Genomic DNA, 18,885 nt, shown 5'->3' with positions numbered 1-18,885 from the left:
CTAGCGTTGCGCGTGCCCTGAACCAGCTTTGGTTGGGCCTATTTGGCAGCGTATAAATCTTTTATTTGTTTTTTTCCTAATTAACTCAAGGATATCTAAAAAGGTTTCTCATAAAATCCATAAACCGTTGTTTTGAAAGAAAATAAACCAAATACTAATCATTTTCATATAAACTCATTTTTTTTTGTCCTGCACAACCTTCTTACTTCTTTGTAAGATGAGGACTTTTTTCTGTGCACCAGCACGTTATTCCAAACATTATTTTATATGAGCACATTCGTAAAAGGTTTATTTGCAAAATTGGTTTTTGAAAGAAAAAACTTGAAACAAGTTACATGTTACTATTATTCACTATCCAAACAACCGCTTAGTAAGGCTACACTGTTTGAGTACAGATTACATGTGGGCCTTTTTTTTTGGTTCACGGGGTTTTGGAAACTTTGAATTATATAATAATTCTAGAATCTACTCAAAAATATATATAATAATTATAGAAATACAATAGAGATGTATGTTAAAACAAAGCACTCCTCCGTAAACATTTACAAGAGCATTTAGATCAGTAGTGGTCTAAACACTCTTATAAAAGTTTACTGAGGGAGTACTACTACAAATCAGAAGAATCCGATAAACTTGAGTCTTGGGTGATTGGTTAATAATTAAAGAAGTACTTGGATACTTATAAACATGTTTTTTTAGAAACATAAACATGGTTAAACCAAAGGTAAAGAACATGAAGATGTGCATTTGGGATCTTATTATGCCACTGCAGAGCCTACTTATTTGTGCTTTGTATATAGGATTTTTAAAAATAATTCTTGTTTTTCCCACTTGAATCAGAGGTCAGCTGACTTTTTTTTTCTTTCTCTTTTGCCCCCCTTTTGCTCCGTTTTGAGAACCAAATCGGCACGTCCATTTCCCATTAGCTAACAATCACCCGCTGAATACCGTTATTACGAGATAAGGAAATACTAAGACACTAGCAAGAGAGAAATAAACTAGAATGCTAAGAGTTTAGACCAAATAAGGATTCAGCAACTACGACGGTTCTAGGACTTAATTAGGGGCATGTGCATAAAAACTTTTCGGCTACTATCAACAAGATTAGACCGGCTCCAATATGAAAGCGGCGACAATGACACGTCCATTACTGACGACATTGGTCATTTGATGGTCCGAAGACCTCGATGTGTTAAGGTGTTTTGTACTTTTTGCAAACTTTTATAATAAAAATGTGGCTAGATCTCAGTCGACAAGTGCCAGTCAAGTGACACAATATATAAAAAGTAAAAGGGAAAACTGAAAATAATTTTCTTTTATGAATCTTCATGCAAGATCAAATAAATGTAGTATCGACTGAGATATAACTAAGTCTCAGTCGACTGAGACTTAGCAAAACTGTTATAATAAATCTGAATTTTTCTTTTTGAAAAATAACGCTAGCCGGAAAGTAAGGAAACTAAATGTTAACACTTAACAGCGATCTAGCAGGCTCAAAAGGATTAAACAGTACTCAGGACTAGCTTTGGTTCGAGTTTCATTCACGGTGTTTTCATCGGAGACTTCACGCAGAGTGGGATTTTCAGGACTTGAATAAAGACATTTACTTGGTGAAATTCTTGCATTCCGAGAGGAGCCGAGATTACTCTGCCATACTGTGCGCCGGCGATGCGCGTCGGAGGTGGCGTCGGAGCACCCGGAGCACGTCCACGAGACCGACGACGCCCACCAGCTCCTCGTCCTCGTCCAGCACCCACACCTGCGTCACGCGGTGCGCGACCGCCTGCGCCATCACCGCCACCAGCGAGCTCCCCCGCCGGCACGCGATGATCCCCTTCGTCCACCGCGCCGAGAATTTGGCTTGTCGACCCGTGCTCGTGAAAGCTGAGGTGGCGTTCTTCTCGTCCTCGTCCTCGCCGTCGGACGAGGAGGAAGAGGAGGAGGCGCACGACGAGGAGGACGAAGAGGAAGAGGACGGGGACAGCAGGTCGCGGCCGCCGGCGTTGAGGAGGTCGAGCACGCCGTCCAGGTTGCGGCTGCGGAGGCGGGGCCCGAGGGCGGCTTCTCGCGGGGCGCGGGCAGAGTCGACCAAGGACATGGGCGAGAGCGCGGCGATGGGTGCGTCGAGGGAGGAGCAGAGCGTCAACGGCGAGATCTCGCCGACCAGGCAGCGTCCGGACACCACGGCGACGGAGGCGTGCGTCGCCAGGGCAGCGCGAAGGAGCGGCTCGACGGCGAAGAGCGCGTCGTGGCCCGGAGCGACGGCGAGGGCCGGCCGCACGGCGCCGAGGTCGGAGACGGGGCGCAAGGCGATGTGCGAGAAGAGCGCGACGGAGCCGAGGAAGAAGCGCACCACGTCCTCCACAGTGAGCCAGCACATCGACTCTGCTTCCAGGTGCGCCGGCCGGTGCCGGTTGTCGCGGATGGGCACCACGAGGCTCTGCGCGCCGCCCAGCAGTGCGTCCACCGCTTCCAGCACGCTGCACACAAGCAAACAAGCTAACCTCATTAAGAAAGAGCTGGCGGATCAGCGGACATGTACGTGCCGGCCCAAGGGAGGGACGCGTGCGCGCCACCAACCTCGCGTCGGGCTCCACGCGGCGGACGGGCGGCGCCCCGGCTGCTGCGAGGAGGTCGGCGAGCGTGGCCTGGCCGCTGCCGTCGTCGGCGCAGAGGAAGAGGAGCACGTCGGCCATGCGCAGCCTGCCCGCCACGGCCGCCCCCGCCTGGCCGTCCCACACGGCCACGGCGGCGCCCGGCGCCCCGTCGGCCTCGAGCTCGGCGACGGCGCGGGCCACGGTGGACGAGGGCGGCAGCCACCTGATGGGCGGCTTGCCGATGCAGAGGTCGGACACCTCGCTCTCCAGCAGAAACCCCGCCACCATGTACGCACGCACTCACGCACGGACCGACGGCGCCGAGTGATCTCCGGCCGGAGCTGCACGCAAAATGTTGAGCGCAGATTATATGCACGCACGCAAACAACACACGACGTGTCGTGTTTCGAGAAACGACATCGATCATGCGTACGCAGCGTGTGTGATCGATGCTACTCCTTCACTTCACTTTCTCCCCTGAAACCTGGTCAGTTTTCTTTTCGCGGCCGGGGAGAAAACTGGTCACTTCAAAGTGTACTGGGAGCAGCACTACTTTTCAAAAGGCAAAACAGACACGCGAACCAATCGGTGATTGGATGGTTAGAAAAACAGTGGTATTCTCGGCCCATTGGCGTTTAAATGCTGGTGCTTGTGTTATTCTTGGATTTATTTCAGAATTTACCGCGATGCGTGTTTAGTGAAAGAAGACGTTTCCGTCGCCTACGAGGCGTCTGTGGTGACTTCGTCAATATAAGATTATATGCCGACTAAATCACTCGAAGATGCTTATAAGGGTAGGATTTGCGGGTGTGTTAAAAAAACAGACGAAAAGACAGTTAAAAAGTTGCTCCCAGGCTGTACCTCCCAAACATGAGACCCTGTGCCAAATTAAAATTAGGTCCCATGGGTGAAAAAGCCTAAAAAATGTGTTCTTATGTTTGCACACTTGTTTCAAGAATCACCCCTTGCCAATTGTGTACGTCGCAGATGGCAAGTTTAGTTAGCCAACATGACAAATTCATCTTAATTTAGGGGCTATTTGGTTTGAGACTAAGTTTGAATCAACTTAGGTGGGTGTTTGGTTCAAGCTACACTAAGGTCCCACATCCCACACATTCAAAAAGTGTGGTAAGATTCTTTTAAGCTTGCCAACTTATGGCTCTTATTTCAAAAAACTAACCTTATATAAGTTTGCCAACATTGTATGGAATTGAACGCCGCTAAGCCGAAACCAGCTAACCTACTAAGGCTATGGGAGGAAGGCACCACCGTGCATGTTTTGTGTCACTGATTGCCATCAGAAGGAAAATAGGGGTGAGGGAGTCCTGGATTAGGGGGTGGTCGGATAGCCGAACTATACCTTCAGGCCGGACTCCTGGACTATGAAGATACAAGATTGAAGACTCCGCCCCGTGTCCGGAAGGGACTTTCCTTGGCGTGGAAGGAAAGCTTGACCATACGGATGTTCAGATCTCCTACCATTGTAACCGACTCTATGTAACCCTAACCCTCTCCGGTGTCTATATAAACCGGAGGGTTTTAGTCCGTAGGACAACGTACACATCAACAATCATACCATAGGCTAGCTTCTAGGGTTTAGCCTCTCTGATCTCGTGGTAGATCTACTCTTGTACTACCCATATCATCAATATTAATCAAGCAGGACGTAGGGTTTTACCTCCATCGAGAGGGCCCGAACCTGGGTAAAACTTCGTGTCCCTTGCCTCCTGTTACCATCCGCCCTAGACGCACAGTTCGGGACCCCCTACCCGAGATCCCCCGGTTTTGACACCGACATTGGTGCTTTCATTGAGAATTCCTCTGTGTCGTCGCCATCAGGAAGGATGCCTCGCCCCGTCTTTAAAGGCGGCACCATTGCTAAGGGAGCTTTGGCTGTCGGCCAAACCCTCCGGCTAGGTGGTTTTCTTATGACCACCTGTTCGGCTTCCGCGCCGACGATGACCTCTCGAGCCATCGAAAACAATCTTCATGTCAACTCGGAACTTGCCGAGCAGTTAGATCCAATAGAGCTTTCCTCCATAAACGAGCTCTTGGATCGCTTCGCCGCCCTGGGAGTCGCTACGGATTACGACCAGATTGGGCCTAAAACCGATCTGAGAGAGATTAACTCTCCCCAAGCCACCCATCACGTTGCCGTGGTAGAGGGACAGTGCGGCGACCCTTCATCCATCTTAAGGACTCGCTATGTCCGGATTCCCGATCCCTCCAAGCCGGATGTCCGCGGAGGGGAGGATATCACTCAAGACCTGAACCTAGAATCAGGCGACAGACTGGATTCATTGGACCACATCCAGGAATCCAAATTTTTGAGTTCGGAAATTCCTCGTCCTCTGAACCTCAGAAGGGGTAAGGCTTCGGATTTAATTCCACCCACCCACCCGAACATTAGCGATCTATCCCAAATCAGGCAAGAGCCCAAAGAAACAGTACATCATTACTGGGCCAGATTCCTCCTGGTTATGAACGGGATAAAGGGCTGCCGCGAGGAAGACGCAATTTCATTCTTCTGCAATAATTGCACGGAAAAGGGAATACTCAATGCCATAAGTCGCCGGGATATTACACGCTTCGCTGACTTAGCGTCCATAGTACGAAAGTACTGTGCGATGAAAAGCGCCTGGGAAACCGAAATAAATTTTTGGGACAATCCGGCCCTTAAGGCAAGCCTAGTCCGAAATAAAAGGGTGCATCATCGCCAGTCACCCGGGTCAAACACCAAAAGGCAAAAACCCTCTACAGGGCATGGAACCGTACTAGAAGGATGGCTTAATGGACCCTGTAAAATTCATAGTACAGAGAACGCCACACCAACTCACAGCCTTAGAGCATGTTGGATACTCCGGCAGGTGGACAAAATTGGCGAAAACCTCCTAATTCCGGAGGCCACAGAAAGCCACCCCAGAGACACCAATACGGTATTAACAGTCTTCAAGACCTTCGCATCAAATAATATGTGAAAAAGGACACTCCGCAGCCTTGCCGAAGTCTACCAAGTAGCAACAATAAACCCATGGAGTGACACGGCCATCACCTTTAAAGCCAGTGATGAACCTAAATTCCGAACAGCCCGAGCACCAGCTGCATTGGCCCTCAGTCCAATAGTGGACGGCTTTCGTCTTACCAAGGTACTCATGGACGGCGGCAGCGGATTGAACCTCATTTATGAGGAAACACTTCAAAAAATGGATATAGACTGAAACCACATCACGCGAAGCAGAACAACCTTTAGAGGAATAATCCCCAGTCGGGAAGCGCGCTGTACAGGAAAAATCACACTAGATGTGGTGTTCGGCACGCTAGACAATTACAGGTCCGAAGAGGTCACGTTCCATGTGGCCCCGTTTAAAGGAAATATGCCCTAGAGTCAATAATAAAGTTATTATTTATTTCCTTATATCATGATAAAAGTTTATTATTCATGCTAGAATTGTATTAACCGGAAACATAATACATGTGTGAATACATAGACAAACAGAGTGTCACTAGTATGCCTCTACTTGACTAGCTCGTTAATCAAAGATGGTTATGTTTCCTAACCATGGACAAAGAGTTGTCATTTGATTAACGGGATCACATCATTAGAAAATGATGTGATTGACTTGACCCATTCTGTTAGCTTAGCACCCGATCGTTTAGTATGTTGCTATTGCTTTCTTCATGACTTATACATGTTCCTATGACTATGAGATTATGCAACTCCCGTGTTCCGGAGGAACACTTTGTCTGCTACCAAACGTCACAACGCAACTGGGTGATTATAAAGGTACTCTACAGGTGTCTCCAAAGGTACATGTTGGGTTGATGTATTTCGAGATTAGGATTTGTCATTCCGATCGTCGGAGAGGTATCTCGGGGCCCTCTCGGTAATGCACATCACTTAAGCCTGGCAAGCATTGCAACTAATGAGTTAGTTGCGGGATGATGTATTACGGAACGAGTAAGGAGACTTGCCGATAACGAGATTGAACTAGGTATTGGATACCGACGATCAAATCTCGGGCAAGTAACATACCGATGACAAAGGGAACAACGTATGTTGTTATGCGGTCTGACCGATAAAAGATCTTCGTAGAATATGTAGGAACCAATATGGGCATCCAGGTCCCGCTATTGGTTATTGACCGGAGACGGTTCTCGGTCATGTCTACATTGTTCTCGAACCCGTAGGGTCCGCACGCTTAAGGTTTCGATGATAGTTATATTATGAGTTTATATGTTTTGATGTACCGAAGTTTGTTCGGAGTCCCGGATGTGATCACGGACATGACGAGGAGTCTCGAAATGGTCGAGACATAAAGATTGATATATTGGAAGCCTATGTTTGGATATCGGAAGTGTTCCGGGTGAAATCGGGATTTTACCGGAGTACCGGGAGGTTACCGGAACCCCCCGGGAGATATATGGGCCTTAGTGGGCCTTAGTGGAAGAGAGGAGAGGTAGCCAGAGATGGGCCGCGCGCCCGTCCCCTCCCTTGGTCCGAATAGGACAAGGAGAGGGGGACGGCCCCCTTCCTCTTTCCCCCCCTCCGCGAATCCTATTCCAACTAGGAAAGGGGGGGAGTCCTACTCCCAGGGGGAGTAGGACTCCTCCTGGCGCGCCTCTCCTGGCCGGCCGCACCCCCCCTTGAGACTTTATATACGGAGGTAGGGGCACCCCCTAGAGACACAAGTTGATCCACGTGATCATATTCTTAGCCGTGCGCGGTGCCCCCTTCCACCATAGTCCTCGATAATATTGTAGCGGTGCTTAGGCGAAGCCCTGCGACAGTAGTACATCAAGATCGTCACCACGCCGTCGTGCTGATGGAACTCTTCCCCGACACTTTGCTGGATCGGAGTCCGGGGATTGTCATCGAGCTGAACGTGTGCTAGAACTCGGAGGTGCCGTAGTTTCGGTGCTTGATCGGTCGGGCCGTGAAGACGTACGACTACATCAACCAAGTCAACGCTTCCGTTGTCGATCTACAAGGGTACGTAGATCACACTCTCCCCTCTTGTTGCTATACATCACCATGATCTTGCGTGTGCATAGGAAATTTTTTGAAATTACTACGTTCCCCAACAGTGGCATCCGAGCCTAGGTTTTATGTGTTGATGTTATATGCACGAGTAGAACACAAGGGAGTTGTGGGCGATATAAGTCATACTGCTTACCAGCATGTCATACTTTGGTTCAGCGGTATTGTTGGACGAAGCGGCCCAGACCGACATTACGCGTACGCTTACGCGAGACCGGTTCTCCCGACGTGCTTTGCACATAGGTGGCTTGCGGGTGACAGTTTCTCCAACTTTAGTTGAACCGAGTGTGGCTACGCCCGGTCCTTGCGAAGGTTAAAACAGCACCAACTTGACAAACTATCGTTGTGGTTTTGATGCGTAGGTAAGATTGGTTCTTGCTTAAGCTCGTAGCAGCCACGTAAAACTTGGAACAACAAAGTAGAGGACGTCTAACTTGTTTTTGCAGGGCATGTTGTGATGTGATATGGTCAAGACATGATGCTAAATTTTATTGTATGAGATGATCATGTTTTGTAACTGAGTTATCGGCAACTGGCAGGAGCCATATAGTTGTCGCTTTATTGTATGCAATGCAATCGCGCTGTAATGCTTTACTTTATCACTAAGCGGTAGCGATAGTCGTGGAAGCATAAGATTGGCGAGACGACAACGATGCTACGATGGAGATCAAGGTGTCGCGCCGGTGACGATGGTGATCATGACGGTGCTTCGGAGATGGAGATCATAGGCACAAGATGATGATGGCCATATCATATCACTTATATTAATTGCATGTGATGTTTATCTTTTATGCATCTTATCTTGCTTTGATTGACGGTAGCATTATAAGATGATCTCTCACTAAATTATCAAGAAGTGTTCTCCCTGAGTATGCACTGTTGCGAAAGTTCTTCGTCTTGAGACACCACGTGATGATCGGGTGCGATAGGCTCTACGTTCAAATACAACGGGTGCAAAACAGTTGCACACGCGGAATACTCAGGTTATACTTGACGAGCCAAGCATATACAGATATGGCCTCGGAACACAGAGACCGAAAGGTCGAGCGTGAATCATATAGTAGATATGATCAACATAGTGATGTTCACCAATGAAACTACTCCATCTCACGTGATGATCGGACATGGTTTAGTTGATTTGGATCACGTAATCACTTAGAGCATTAGAGGGATGTCTATCTAAGTGGGAGTTCTTAAGTAATATGATTAATTGAACCTAAATTTATCATGAACTTAGTACCTAATAGTATCTTGCTTATGTATGTTTGATTGTAGATAGATGGCCCGTGCTGTTGTTCCATTGAATTTTAATGCGTTCCTTGAGAAAGCAAAGTTGAAAGATGATGGTAGCAATTACATGGACTGGGTCCGTAACTCGAGGATTATCCTCATTGCCGCACAGAAGAATTACATCCTGGAAGCACCGCTGGGTGCCAGGCCTGCTGCTGGAGCAACACTAGATGTTATGAACGTTGGCAGAGCAAAGCTGATGACTACTCGATAGTTCAATGTGCCATGCTTTACGGCTTAGAACCGGGACTTCAACGACGTTTTTAACGTCATGGGGCATATGAGATGTTCCAGGAGTTGAAGTTAATATTTCAAGAAAATGCCCGGATTGAGAGATATGAAGTCTCCAATAAGTTCTATAGCTGCAAGATGGAGGAGAACAGTTCTGTCAGTGAGCATATACTCAAAATGTCTGGGTATAATGATCACTTGATTCAAATGGGAGTTAATCTTCCAGATGTTTGCGTCATTGACAGAATTCTCCAATCACTGCCACCAAGCTACAAGAGCTTCGTGATGAACTATAATATGCAAGGGATGAATAAGACTATTCCCAAGCTCTTCGCAATGCTGAAAGCTGCGGAGGTAGAAATCAAGAAGGAGCATCAAGTGTTGATGGTCAACAAGACCACTAGTTTCAAGAAAAAGGGCAAAGGGAAGAAGAAGGGGAACTTCAGGAAGAACAGCAAGCAAGTTGCTGCTCAAGAGAAGAAACCCAAGTCTGGACCTAAGCCTGAAACTGAGTGCTTCTACTGCAAGCAGACTGGTCACTGGAAGCGGAACTGCCCCAAGTATTTGGCAGATAAGAAGGATGGCAAGGTGAACAAAGGTATATGTGATATACATGTTATTGATGTGTACCTTACTAATGCTCGCAGTAGCACCTGGGTATTTGATACTGGTTCTGTTGCTAATATTTGTAACTCGAAACAGGGACTACGGATTAAGCGAAGATTGGCTAAGGACGAGGTGATGATGCGCGTGGGAAACGGTTCCAAAGTCGATGTGATCGCAGTCGGCACGCTACCTCTACATCTACCTTCGGAATTAATATTAGACCTAAATAATTGTTATTTGGTGCCAGCGTTAAGCATGAACATTATATCTGGATCTTGTTTGATGCGAGACGGTTATTCATTTAAATCAGAGAATAATGGTTGTTCTATTTATATGAGTAATATCTTTTATGGTCATGCACCTTTGAAGAGTGGTCTATTCTTATTGAATCTCGATAGTGTTGGGGAACGTAGTAATTTCAAAAATTTCCTACGCACACGCAAGATCATGGTGATGCATAGCAACGAGAGGGGAGAGTGTGATCTACGTACCCTTGTAGACCGACAACGGAAGCGTTAGGTTGATGTAGTCGTACGTCTTCATGGCCCGACCGATCAAGCACCGAAACTACAGCACCTCCGAGTTCTAGCACACGTTCAGCTCGATGACGATCCCCGGACTCCGATCCAGCAAAGTGTCGGGGAAGAGTTCCGTCAGCACGACGGCGTGGTGACGATCTTGATGTACTACTGTCGCAGGGCTTCACCTAAGCACCGCTACAATATTATCGAGGACTATGGTGGCAGGGGGCGCCGCACACGGCTAAGAATATGATCACGTGGATCAACTTGTGTGTCTATGGGGTGCCCCCTACCCCCGTATATAAAGGAGTGGAGGAGGGGAGGGCCGGCCCTCTCTATGGCGCGCCCTAGGGTGTCCTACTCCCACCGGGAGTAGGATTCCCCCTTTCCTAGTCCAACTAGGATTCCTTCCATGTAGTAGGAGTAGGAGACAAGGAAGGGGAAAGGAGAAGGGAAGGAAGGAGGGGGCGCAGCCCCTCCCCTAGTCCAATTCGGACTAGGCCTTGGGGGGGGGCGGCCTGCCCTAGGCAGCCCCTCTCTCTTTCCCGTATAGCCCAATAAGGCCCAATACTTTTCCCCCGTATTCCAGTAACTCCCCAGTACTCCGAAAAATACCCGAACCACTCAGAACCTTTCCGATGTCCGAATATAGTCATCCAATATATCGATCTTTACGTCTCGACCATTTCGAGACTCCTCATCATCTCCCCGATCTCATCCGGGACTCCGAACTCCTTCGGTACATCAAAACTCATAAACTCATAATATAACTGTCATCGAAACCTTAAGCGTGTGGACCCTACGGGTTCGAGAACAATGTAGACATGACCGAGACACGTCTCCGGTCAATAACCAATAGCGGAATCTGGATGCTCATATTGGCTCCTACATATTCTACGAAGATCTTTATCGGTCAGACCGCATAACAACATACGGTGTTCCCTTTGTCCTCGGTATGTTACTTGCCCGAGATTCGATCGTCGTTATCCAATACCTAGTTCAATCTCATTACCGGCAAGTCTCTTTACTCGTTTCGTAATACATCATCTCGCAACTAACTCATTAGTTGCAATGCTTGCAAGGCTTATGTGATGTGTATTACCGAGAGGGCCCAGAGATACCTCTCCGACAATCGGAGTGACAAATCCTAATCTCGAAATACGCCAACCCAACATGTACCTTTGGAGACACTTGTAGAGCTCCTTTATAATCACGCAGTTACGTTGTGACGTTTGGTAGCACACAAAGTGTTCCTCCGGAAAACGGGAGTTGCATAATCTCATAGTCATAGGAACATGTATAAGTCATTAAGAAAGCAATAGCAACATACTAAACGATCAGGTGCTAAGCTAATGGAATGGGTCATGTCAATCACATCATTCTTCTAATGATGTGATCCCGTTAATCAAATAACAACTCTTTTGTTCATGGTTAGGAAACATAACCATCTTCGATTAACGAGCTAGTCAAGTAGAGGCATACTAGTGACACTCTGTTTGTCTATGTATTCACACATGTATTATGTTTCCGGTTAATACAATTCTAGCATGAATAATAAACTTTTATCATGATATAAGGAAATAAATAATGACTTTATTATTGCCTCTAGGGCATATTTCCTTCAGTCTCCCACTTGCACTAGAGTCAATAATCTAGTTCACATCGCCATGTGATTCAACACTAATAGTTCACATCACCATGTGATTAACACCCATAGTTCACATTGTCATGTGACCTATACCCAAAGGGTTTAGTAGAGTCAGTAATCTAGTTCACCTCGTTTATGTGATTAACACCCAAAGAGTACTAAGGTGTGATCATGTTTTGCTTGTGAGATAATTTTAGTCAACGGGTCTGTCACATATAGATCCGTAACTATTTTGCGAATTCTATGTCTATAATGCTCTGCACGGAGCTACTCTAGCTAATTGCTCCCACTTTCAATATGTATCTAGATCGAGACTTAGAGTCATCCAGATCTGTGTCAACACTTGCATCGACGTAACTTTTTACGACGAACCTTTTTGTCACCTCCATAATTGAGAAACATATCCTTATTCCAGTAAGGATAATTTTGACCGCTGTCCATTGATCTACTCCTAGATCACTATTGTACTCCCTCTCTTAACATAGTGTATGGTATACAATAGATCTGGTACACAGCATGGCATACTTTATAGAACCTATGACTGAGGCATAGGGAATGACTTTCATTCTCTTTTTATCTTCTGCCGTGGTCGGGCTTTGAGTCTTACTCAACTTCACACCTTGTAACACAGGCAAGAAACTTTTTCTTTGACTGTTCCATTTTGAACTACTTCAAAATCTTGTCAAGGTATGTACTCATTGAAAAAACTTATCAAGCGTCTTGATCTATCTCTATAGATCTTGATACTCAATATGTAAGTAGCTTCATCGAGGTCTTTCTTTGAAAAACTCCTTTCAAACAATCCTTTATGCTTTGCAGAATAATTCTACATTATTTCCGATCAACAATATGTCATTCACATATACTTATCAGAAATGTTGTAGTGCTCCCACTCACTTTCTTGTAAATACAGGCTTCACCGCAAATCTGTATAAAACTATATGCTTTGATCAACTTATCAAAGCGTATATTCCAACTCCGAGATGCTTGCACCAGTCCATAAATGGATCGCTGGAGCTTGCATATTTTGTTAGCACCTTTAGGATTGACAAAACCATCTTGTTGCATCACATACAACTCTTAATAAATCCATTAAGGAATGTAGTTTTGTTTATCCATTTGCCAGATTTCATAAAATGCGGCAATTGCTAACATGATTCGGACAGACTTAAGCATAGATACGAGTGAGAAACTCTCATCGTAGTCAACACCTTGAACTTGTCGAAAACCTTTTGTGACAATTCTAGCTTTGTAGATAGTAACACTACTGTCAGTGTCCGTCTTCCTCTTGAAGATCCATTTATTCTCAATTGCTTGCCGATCATCGGGCAAGTCAACCAAAGTCCAAACTTTGTTCTCATACATGGATCATATCTCAGATTTCATGGCCTCAAACCATTTCACGGAATCTGGGCTCATCATCGCTTCCTTATAGTTCGCAAGTTCGTCATGGTCAAGTAACATGACCTCCAGAATAGGATTACCATACCACTCTAGTGCGGATCTCACTCTGGTTTACCTACGAGATTTGGTAGTAACTTGATCTGAAGTTACATGATCATCATCATTAGCTTCCTCACTAATTGGTGTAGTAGTCACAGGAACAGATTTCTATGATGAACTATTTTCCAATAAGGGAGAAGGTACAATTACCTTATCAAGTTTTCTACTTTCCTCCCACTCACTTCTTTCGAGAGAAACTCCTTCTCTAGAAAGGATCCATTCTTAGCAACGAATGTCTTGCCTTCGGATCTGTGATAGAAGGTGTACCCAACTGTCTCCTTTGGGTATCCTATGAAGACATATTTCTCCGATTTGAGTTTGAGCTTATCGAGATGAAACTTTTTCACATAAGCATCGCAACTCCAAACTTTAAGAAACGACAGCTTAGGTTTCTTGCCAAACCATAGTTCACACGGTGTCGTCTCAACGGATTTAGACGGTGCCCTATTTAACGTGAATGCAGCTGTCTCTAATGCATAACCCCAAAACGATAATGGTAGATCGGTAAGAGACATCATAGATCGCACTATATCTAATAAAGTACGGTTATGACGTTCGGACACACCATTACACTATGGTGTTCCAGGTGGCGTGAGTAGTGAAATTATTTCACATTGTTTTAATTGAAGGCCAAACTCGTAACTCAAATATTTTACCTCTGCGATCATATCGTAGAAACTTTTATTTTCTTGTCACGATGATTTTCCACTTCACTCTGAAATTCTTTGAACTTTTCAAATGTTTCAGAATTATGTTTCATCAAGTAGATATACTCATATCCGCTCAAATCATCTGTGAAGATCAGAAAATAATGATTCCTGTCGCGAGCCTCAATATTCATAGGACCACATACATCAGTATGTATGATTTCCAACAAATCTGTTGCTCGCTCCATTGTTTCGAAGAACAGAGTCTTAGTCATCTTGCCCATGAGGCATGGTTCCCAAGCATCAACTGATTCATAAGCCCATCGACATGGAGGTTCTTCATGCGTTTTACACCAATATGACTTAAACGGCAGTGCCACAAATAAGTTGCACTATCATTATTAACTTTGCATATTTTGGTTTCAATATTATGAATATGTGTATCACTACGATCGAGATCCAACGAACTTGTTTCATTGGGTGTATGACCATCGAAGGTTTTATTCATGTAAACAGAACAACAATTATTCTCTGACTTTAATGAATAACCGTATTGCAATAAACATGATCAAATCATATTCATGCTCAACGCAAACACCAAATAATACTTATTTAGGTTCAACACTAATCCCGAAAGTATAGGGAGTGTGCGATGATGATCATATCAATTTTTTGGAACCACTTCCAACACACATCGTTACTTCACCCTTAACTAGTCTCTGTTCATTCTGCAACTCCCGTTTCGAGTTACTACTCTTAGCAACTGAACTAGCATCAAATACTGAGGGGTTGCTATAAACACTAGTAAAGTACACATCAATAACATGTATATCAAATATACTTATGTTCACTTTGCCATCCTTCTTATCTGCCAATCACTTGGGGTAGTTCCGCTTCCAGTGACCAGTCCCTTTGCAGTAGAAGCACTTAGTCTCAGGCTTAGGACCAGACTTGGGCTTCTTCACATGAGCAGCAACTTGCTTGCTGTTTTTCTTGAAGTTCCCCTTTTTCCCTTTGCCCTTTTCTTGAAACTAGTGATCTTGTCAACCATCAACACTTGATGCTCTTTCTTGATTTCTACCTTCATCGATTTCATCATCATGAAAAGCTCGGGATTTGTTTTCGTCATCCCTTGCATACTATAGTTCATCACGAAGTTCTACTAACTTGGTGATGGTGACTAGAGAATTCTGTCAATCACTATCTTATCTGGAAGATTAACTCCCACTTGATTCAAGCGATTGTAGTACCCAGACAATCTGAGCACATGCTCACTAGTTGAGAGATTCTCCTCCATCTTTTAGCTATAGAACTTGTTGGAGACTTCATATATCTCAACTCGGGTATTTGCTTGAAATATTAACTTCAACTCCTGGAACATCTCATATGGTCCATGACGTTCAAAACGTCTTTGAAGTCCTGATTCTAAGCCGTTAAGCATGGTGCACTAAACTATCAAGTAGTCATCATATTTAGCTAGCCAAATGTTCATAACGTCACCATCTGCTCCTGCAATAGGTCTGTCACCTAGCGGTGCATCAAGGACATAATTCCTCTGTGCAGCAATGAGGATAAACCTCAGATCACGGATCCAATCCGCATCATTGCTACTAACATCTTTCAACACAATTTTCTCTAGGAACATATCAAAATAAACACAGGGAAGCAACAACGCGAGCTATTGATCTACAACATAATTTGCAAAATACTACCAGGACTAAGTTCATGATAAATTTAAGTTCAATTAATCATATTACTTAAGAACTCCCACTTAGATAGACATCCCTCTAATCCTCTAAGTGATCACGTGATCCAAATCAACTAAACCATGTCCGATCATCACGTGAGATGGAGCAGTTTCATTGGTGAACATCACTATGTTGATCATATCTACTATATGATTCACGCTCGACCTTTCGGCCTCCGTGTTCCGAGGCCATATCTGTATATGCTTGGCTCGTCAAGTATAACCTGAGTATTTCGCGTGTGCAACTGTTTTGCACCCGTTGTATTTGAATGTACAGCCTATCACACCCGATCATCACGTGGTGTCTCAGCACGAAGAACTTTCGCAACGGTGCATACTCAGGGAGAACACTTCTTGATAATTAGTGAGAGATCATCTTAAAATGCTACCGTCAAACTAAGCAAAAATAAGATGTATAAAAGATAAACATCATATGCAATCAAAATATGTGACATGATATGGCCATAATCATCTTGCTTCTTTGATCTCCATCTCCAAAGTACTGTCATGATCTATATCGTCACCGGCATGACACCATGATCTCCATCATCTTGATCTATATCAATGTGTCGTCACGTGGTCGTCTCGCCAACAGTTGCTCTTGCAACTATTGCTATCGCATAGCGATAAAGTAAAGCAATTATTGGACGCTTGCATCTTATGCAATAGAGAGACAAACATAAGGATTTTGCCAGTTGCCGATAACTTCAACAAAACATGATCATATCATACAACAACTTATATCTCATCACGTCTTGACCATATCACATCACAATATGCCCTGCAAAAACAAGTTAGACGTCCTCTACTTTGTTGTTGCAAGTTTTACGTGGCTGCTACGGGCTTAAGCAAGAACCAATCTTACCTACGCATCAAAACCACAACGATAGTTTGTCAAGTTGGTGATGTTTTAACCTTCGCAAGGACCGGGCGTAGCCACACTCGGTTCAACTAAAGTTGGAGAAACTGACACTCGCCAGCCACCTGTGTGCAAAGCACGGCAGTAGAACCAGTCTCGCGTAAGCGTACGCGTAATGTCGGTCCGGGCCACTTCATCCAACAATACCGCCGAACCAAAGTATGACATGCTGGTAAGCAGTATGACTTATATCGCCCACAACTCACTTGTGTTCTACTCATGCATATAACATCAACACAGAAAACCTAGGCTCGGATGCCACTGTTGGGGAACGTAGTAATTTCAAAAATTTCCTACGCACACGCAAGATCATGGTGATGCATAGCAACAAGAGGGGAGAGTGTGATCTACATACCCTTGTAGACCGACAACGGAAGCGTTAGGTTGATGTAGTCGTACGTCTTCATGGCCCGACCGATCAAGCACCGAAACTACGACACCTCCGAGTTCTAGCACACGTTCAGCTCGATGACGATCCCCGGACTCCGATCCAGCAAAGTGTCGGGGAAGAGTTCCGTCAGCACGACGGCGTGGTGACGATCTTGATGTACTACTGTCGCAGGGCTTCGCCTAAGCACCGCTACAATATTATCGAGGACTATGGTGGCAGGGGGCGCTGCACACGGCTAAGAATATGATCACGTGGATCAACTTGTGTGTCTATGGGGTGCCTCCTGCCCCCGTATATAAAAGAGTGGAGGAGGGGAGGGCCGGCCCTCTCTATGGCGCGCCCTAGGGTGTCCTACTCCCACCGGGAGTAGGATTCCCCCTTTCCTAGTCCAACTAGGATTCCTTCCATGTAGTAGGAGTAGGAGACAAGGAAGGGGAAAGGAGAAGGGAAGGAAGGAGGGGGCGCAGCCCCTCCCCTAGTGCAATTCGGACTAGGCCTTGGGGGGGGGGGGGCGCGGCCTGCCCTAGGCAGCCCCTCTCTCTTTCCCGTATGGCCCAATAAGGCCCAATACTTTTCCCCCGTATTCCCGTAACTCCCCGGTACTCCGAAAAATACCCGAACCACTCAGAACCTTTCCAATGTCCGAATATAGTCGTCCAATATATCGATCTTTACGTCTTGACCATTTCGAGACTCCTCATCATGTCCCCGATCTCATCCGGGACTCCGAACTCCTTCGGTACATCAAAACTCATAAACTCATAATATAACTGTCATCGAAACCTTAAGCGTGTGGACCCTACGGGTTCGATAACAATGTAGACATGACCGAGACACGTCTCCGGTCAATAACGAATAGAGAAACCTGGATGCTCATATTGGCTCCCACATATTCTACGAAGATCTTTATCGGTAAGACCGCATAACAACATACGTTGTTCCCTTTGTCATCGGTATGTTACTTGCCCGAGATTCGATCGTCGGTATCCAATACCTAGTTCAATCTCGTTACCGGCAAGTCTCTTTACTCGTTTCGTAATACATCATCTCGCAACTAACTCATTAGTTGCAATGCTTGCAAGGCTTATGTGATGTGCATTACCGAGAGGACCCAGAGATACCTCTCCGACAATCGGAGTGACAAATCCTAATCTCGAAATACGCCAACCCAACATGTACCTTTGGAGACACTTGTAGAGCTCCTTTATAATCACGCAGTTACATTGTGACGTTTGGTAGCACACAAAGTGTTCCTCCGGAAAACGGGAGTTGCATAATCTCATAGTCATAGGAACATGTATAAGTCATGAAGAAAGCAATAGCAACATACTAAACGATCGGGTGCTAAGCTAATGGAATGGGTCATGTCAATCACATCATTCTTCTAATGATGTGATCCCGTTAATCAAATAACAACTCTTTTGTTCATGGTTAGGAAACATAACCATCTTTGATTAACGAGCTAGTCAAGTAGAGGCATACTAGTGACACTCTGTTTGTCTATGTATTCACACATGTATTATGTTTCCGGTTAATACAATTCTAGCATGAATAATAAACATTTATCATGATATAAGGAAATAAATAATGACTTTATTATTACCTCTAGGGCATATTTCCTTCAGATAGTAGTGACACACATATTCATAATGTTGAAGCCAAAAGATGCAGAGTTGATAATGATGGTGCAACTTATTTGTGGCACTGCCGTTTAGGTCATATCGGTGTAAAGCGCATGAAGAAACTC

General features: G+C 45.2%; 1 protein-coding gene across 1 annotated transcript; it reads right to left on the bottom strand.

The window, feature by feature from the left end:
• Positions 1–1,642: 1,642 nt before the first annotated feature.
• On the bottom strand, positions 1,643–3,042 carry LOC123038262 (CBS domain-containing protein CBSX5-like). The gene is made up of 2 exons (XM_044462135.1): positions 2,581–3,042; positions 1,643–2,480 (listed from the first exon to the last, which is right to left on the bottom strand). Exons 1-2 carry the CDS (start codon positions 2,883–2,885, stop codon positions 1,643–1,645), a joined length of 1,143 nt encoding a protein of 380 aa, XP_044318070.1. The 5' UTR covers positions 2,886–3,042.
• Positions 3,043–18,885: the final 15,843 nt, after the last annotated feature.

This window comes from Triticum aestivum, chromosome 2A, assembly GCF_018294505.1.
Source record: "Triticum aestivum cultivar Chinese Spring chromosome 2A, IWGSC CS RefSeq v2.1, whole genome shotgun sequence".
In the NCBI taxonomy this organism is placed as follows: domain Eukaryota; kingdom Viridiplantae; phylum Streptophyta; class Magnoliopsida; order Poales; family Poaceae; genus Triticum; species Triticum aestivum.
Note: the sequence above shows the minus strand (reverse complement) of the source record. Positions and strands in the feature narration are given on the sequence as shown.

What these genes read in the sequence shown, in the direction of transcription:
- LOC123038262 (XM_044462135.1), bottom strand. Translation starts at nt 2,885, where the DNA reads ATGGTGGCGGGGTTTCTGCTGGAGAGCGAGGTGTCCGACCTCTGCATC. An exon ending in CGCGTGGAGCCCGACGCGAG is followed by an intron (nt 2,481 to 2,580) that starts GTTGGTGGCGCG and finishes GCTTGTGTGCAG; the next exon opens with CGTGCTGGAAGCGGTGGACG.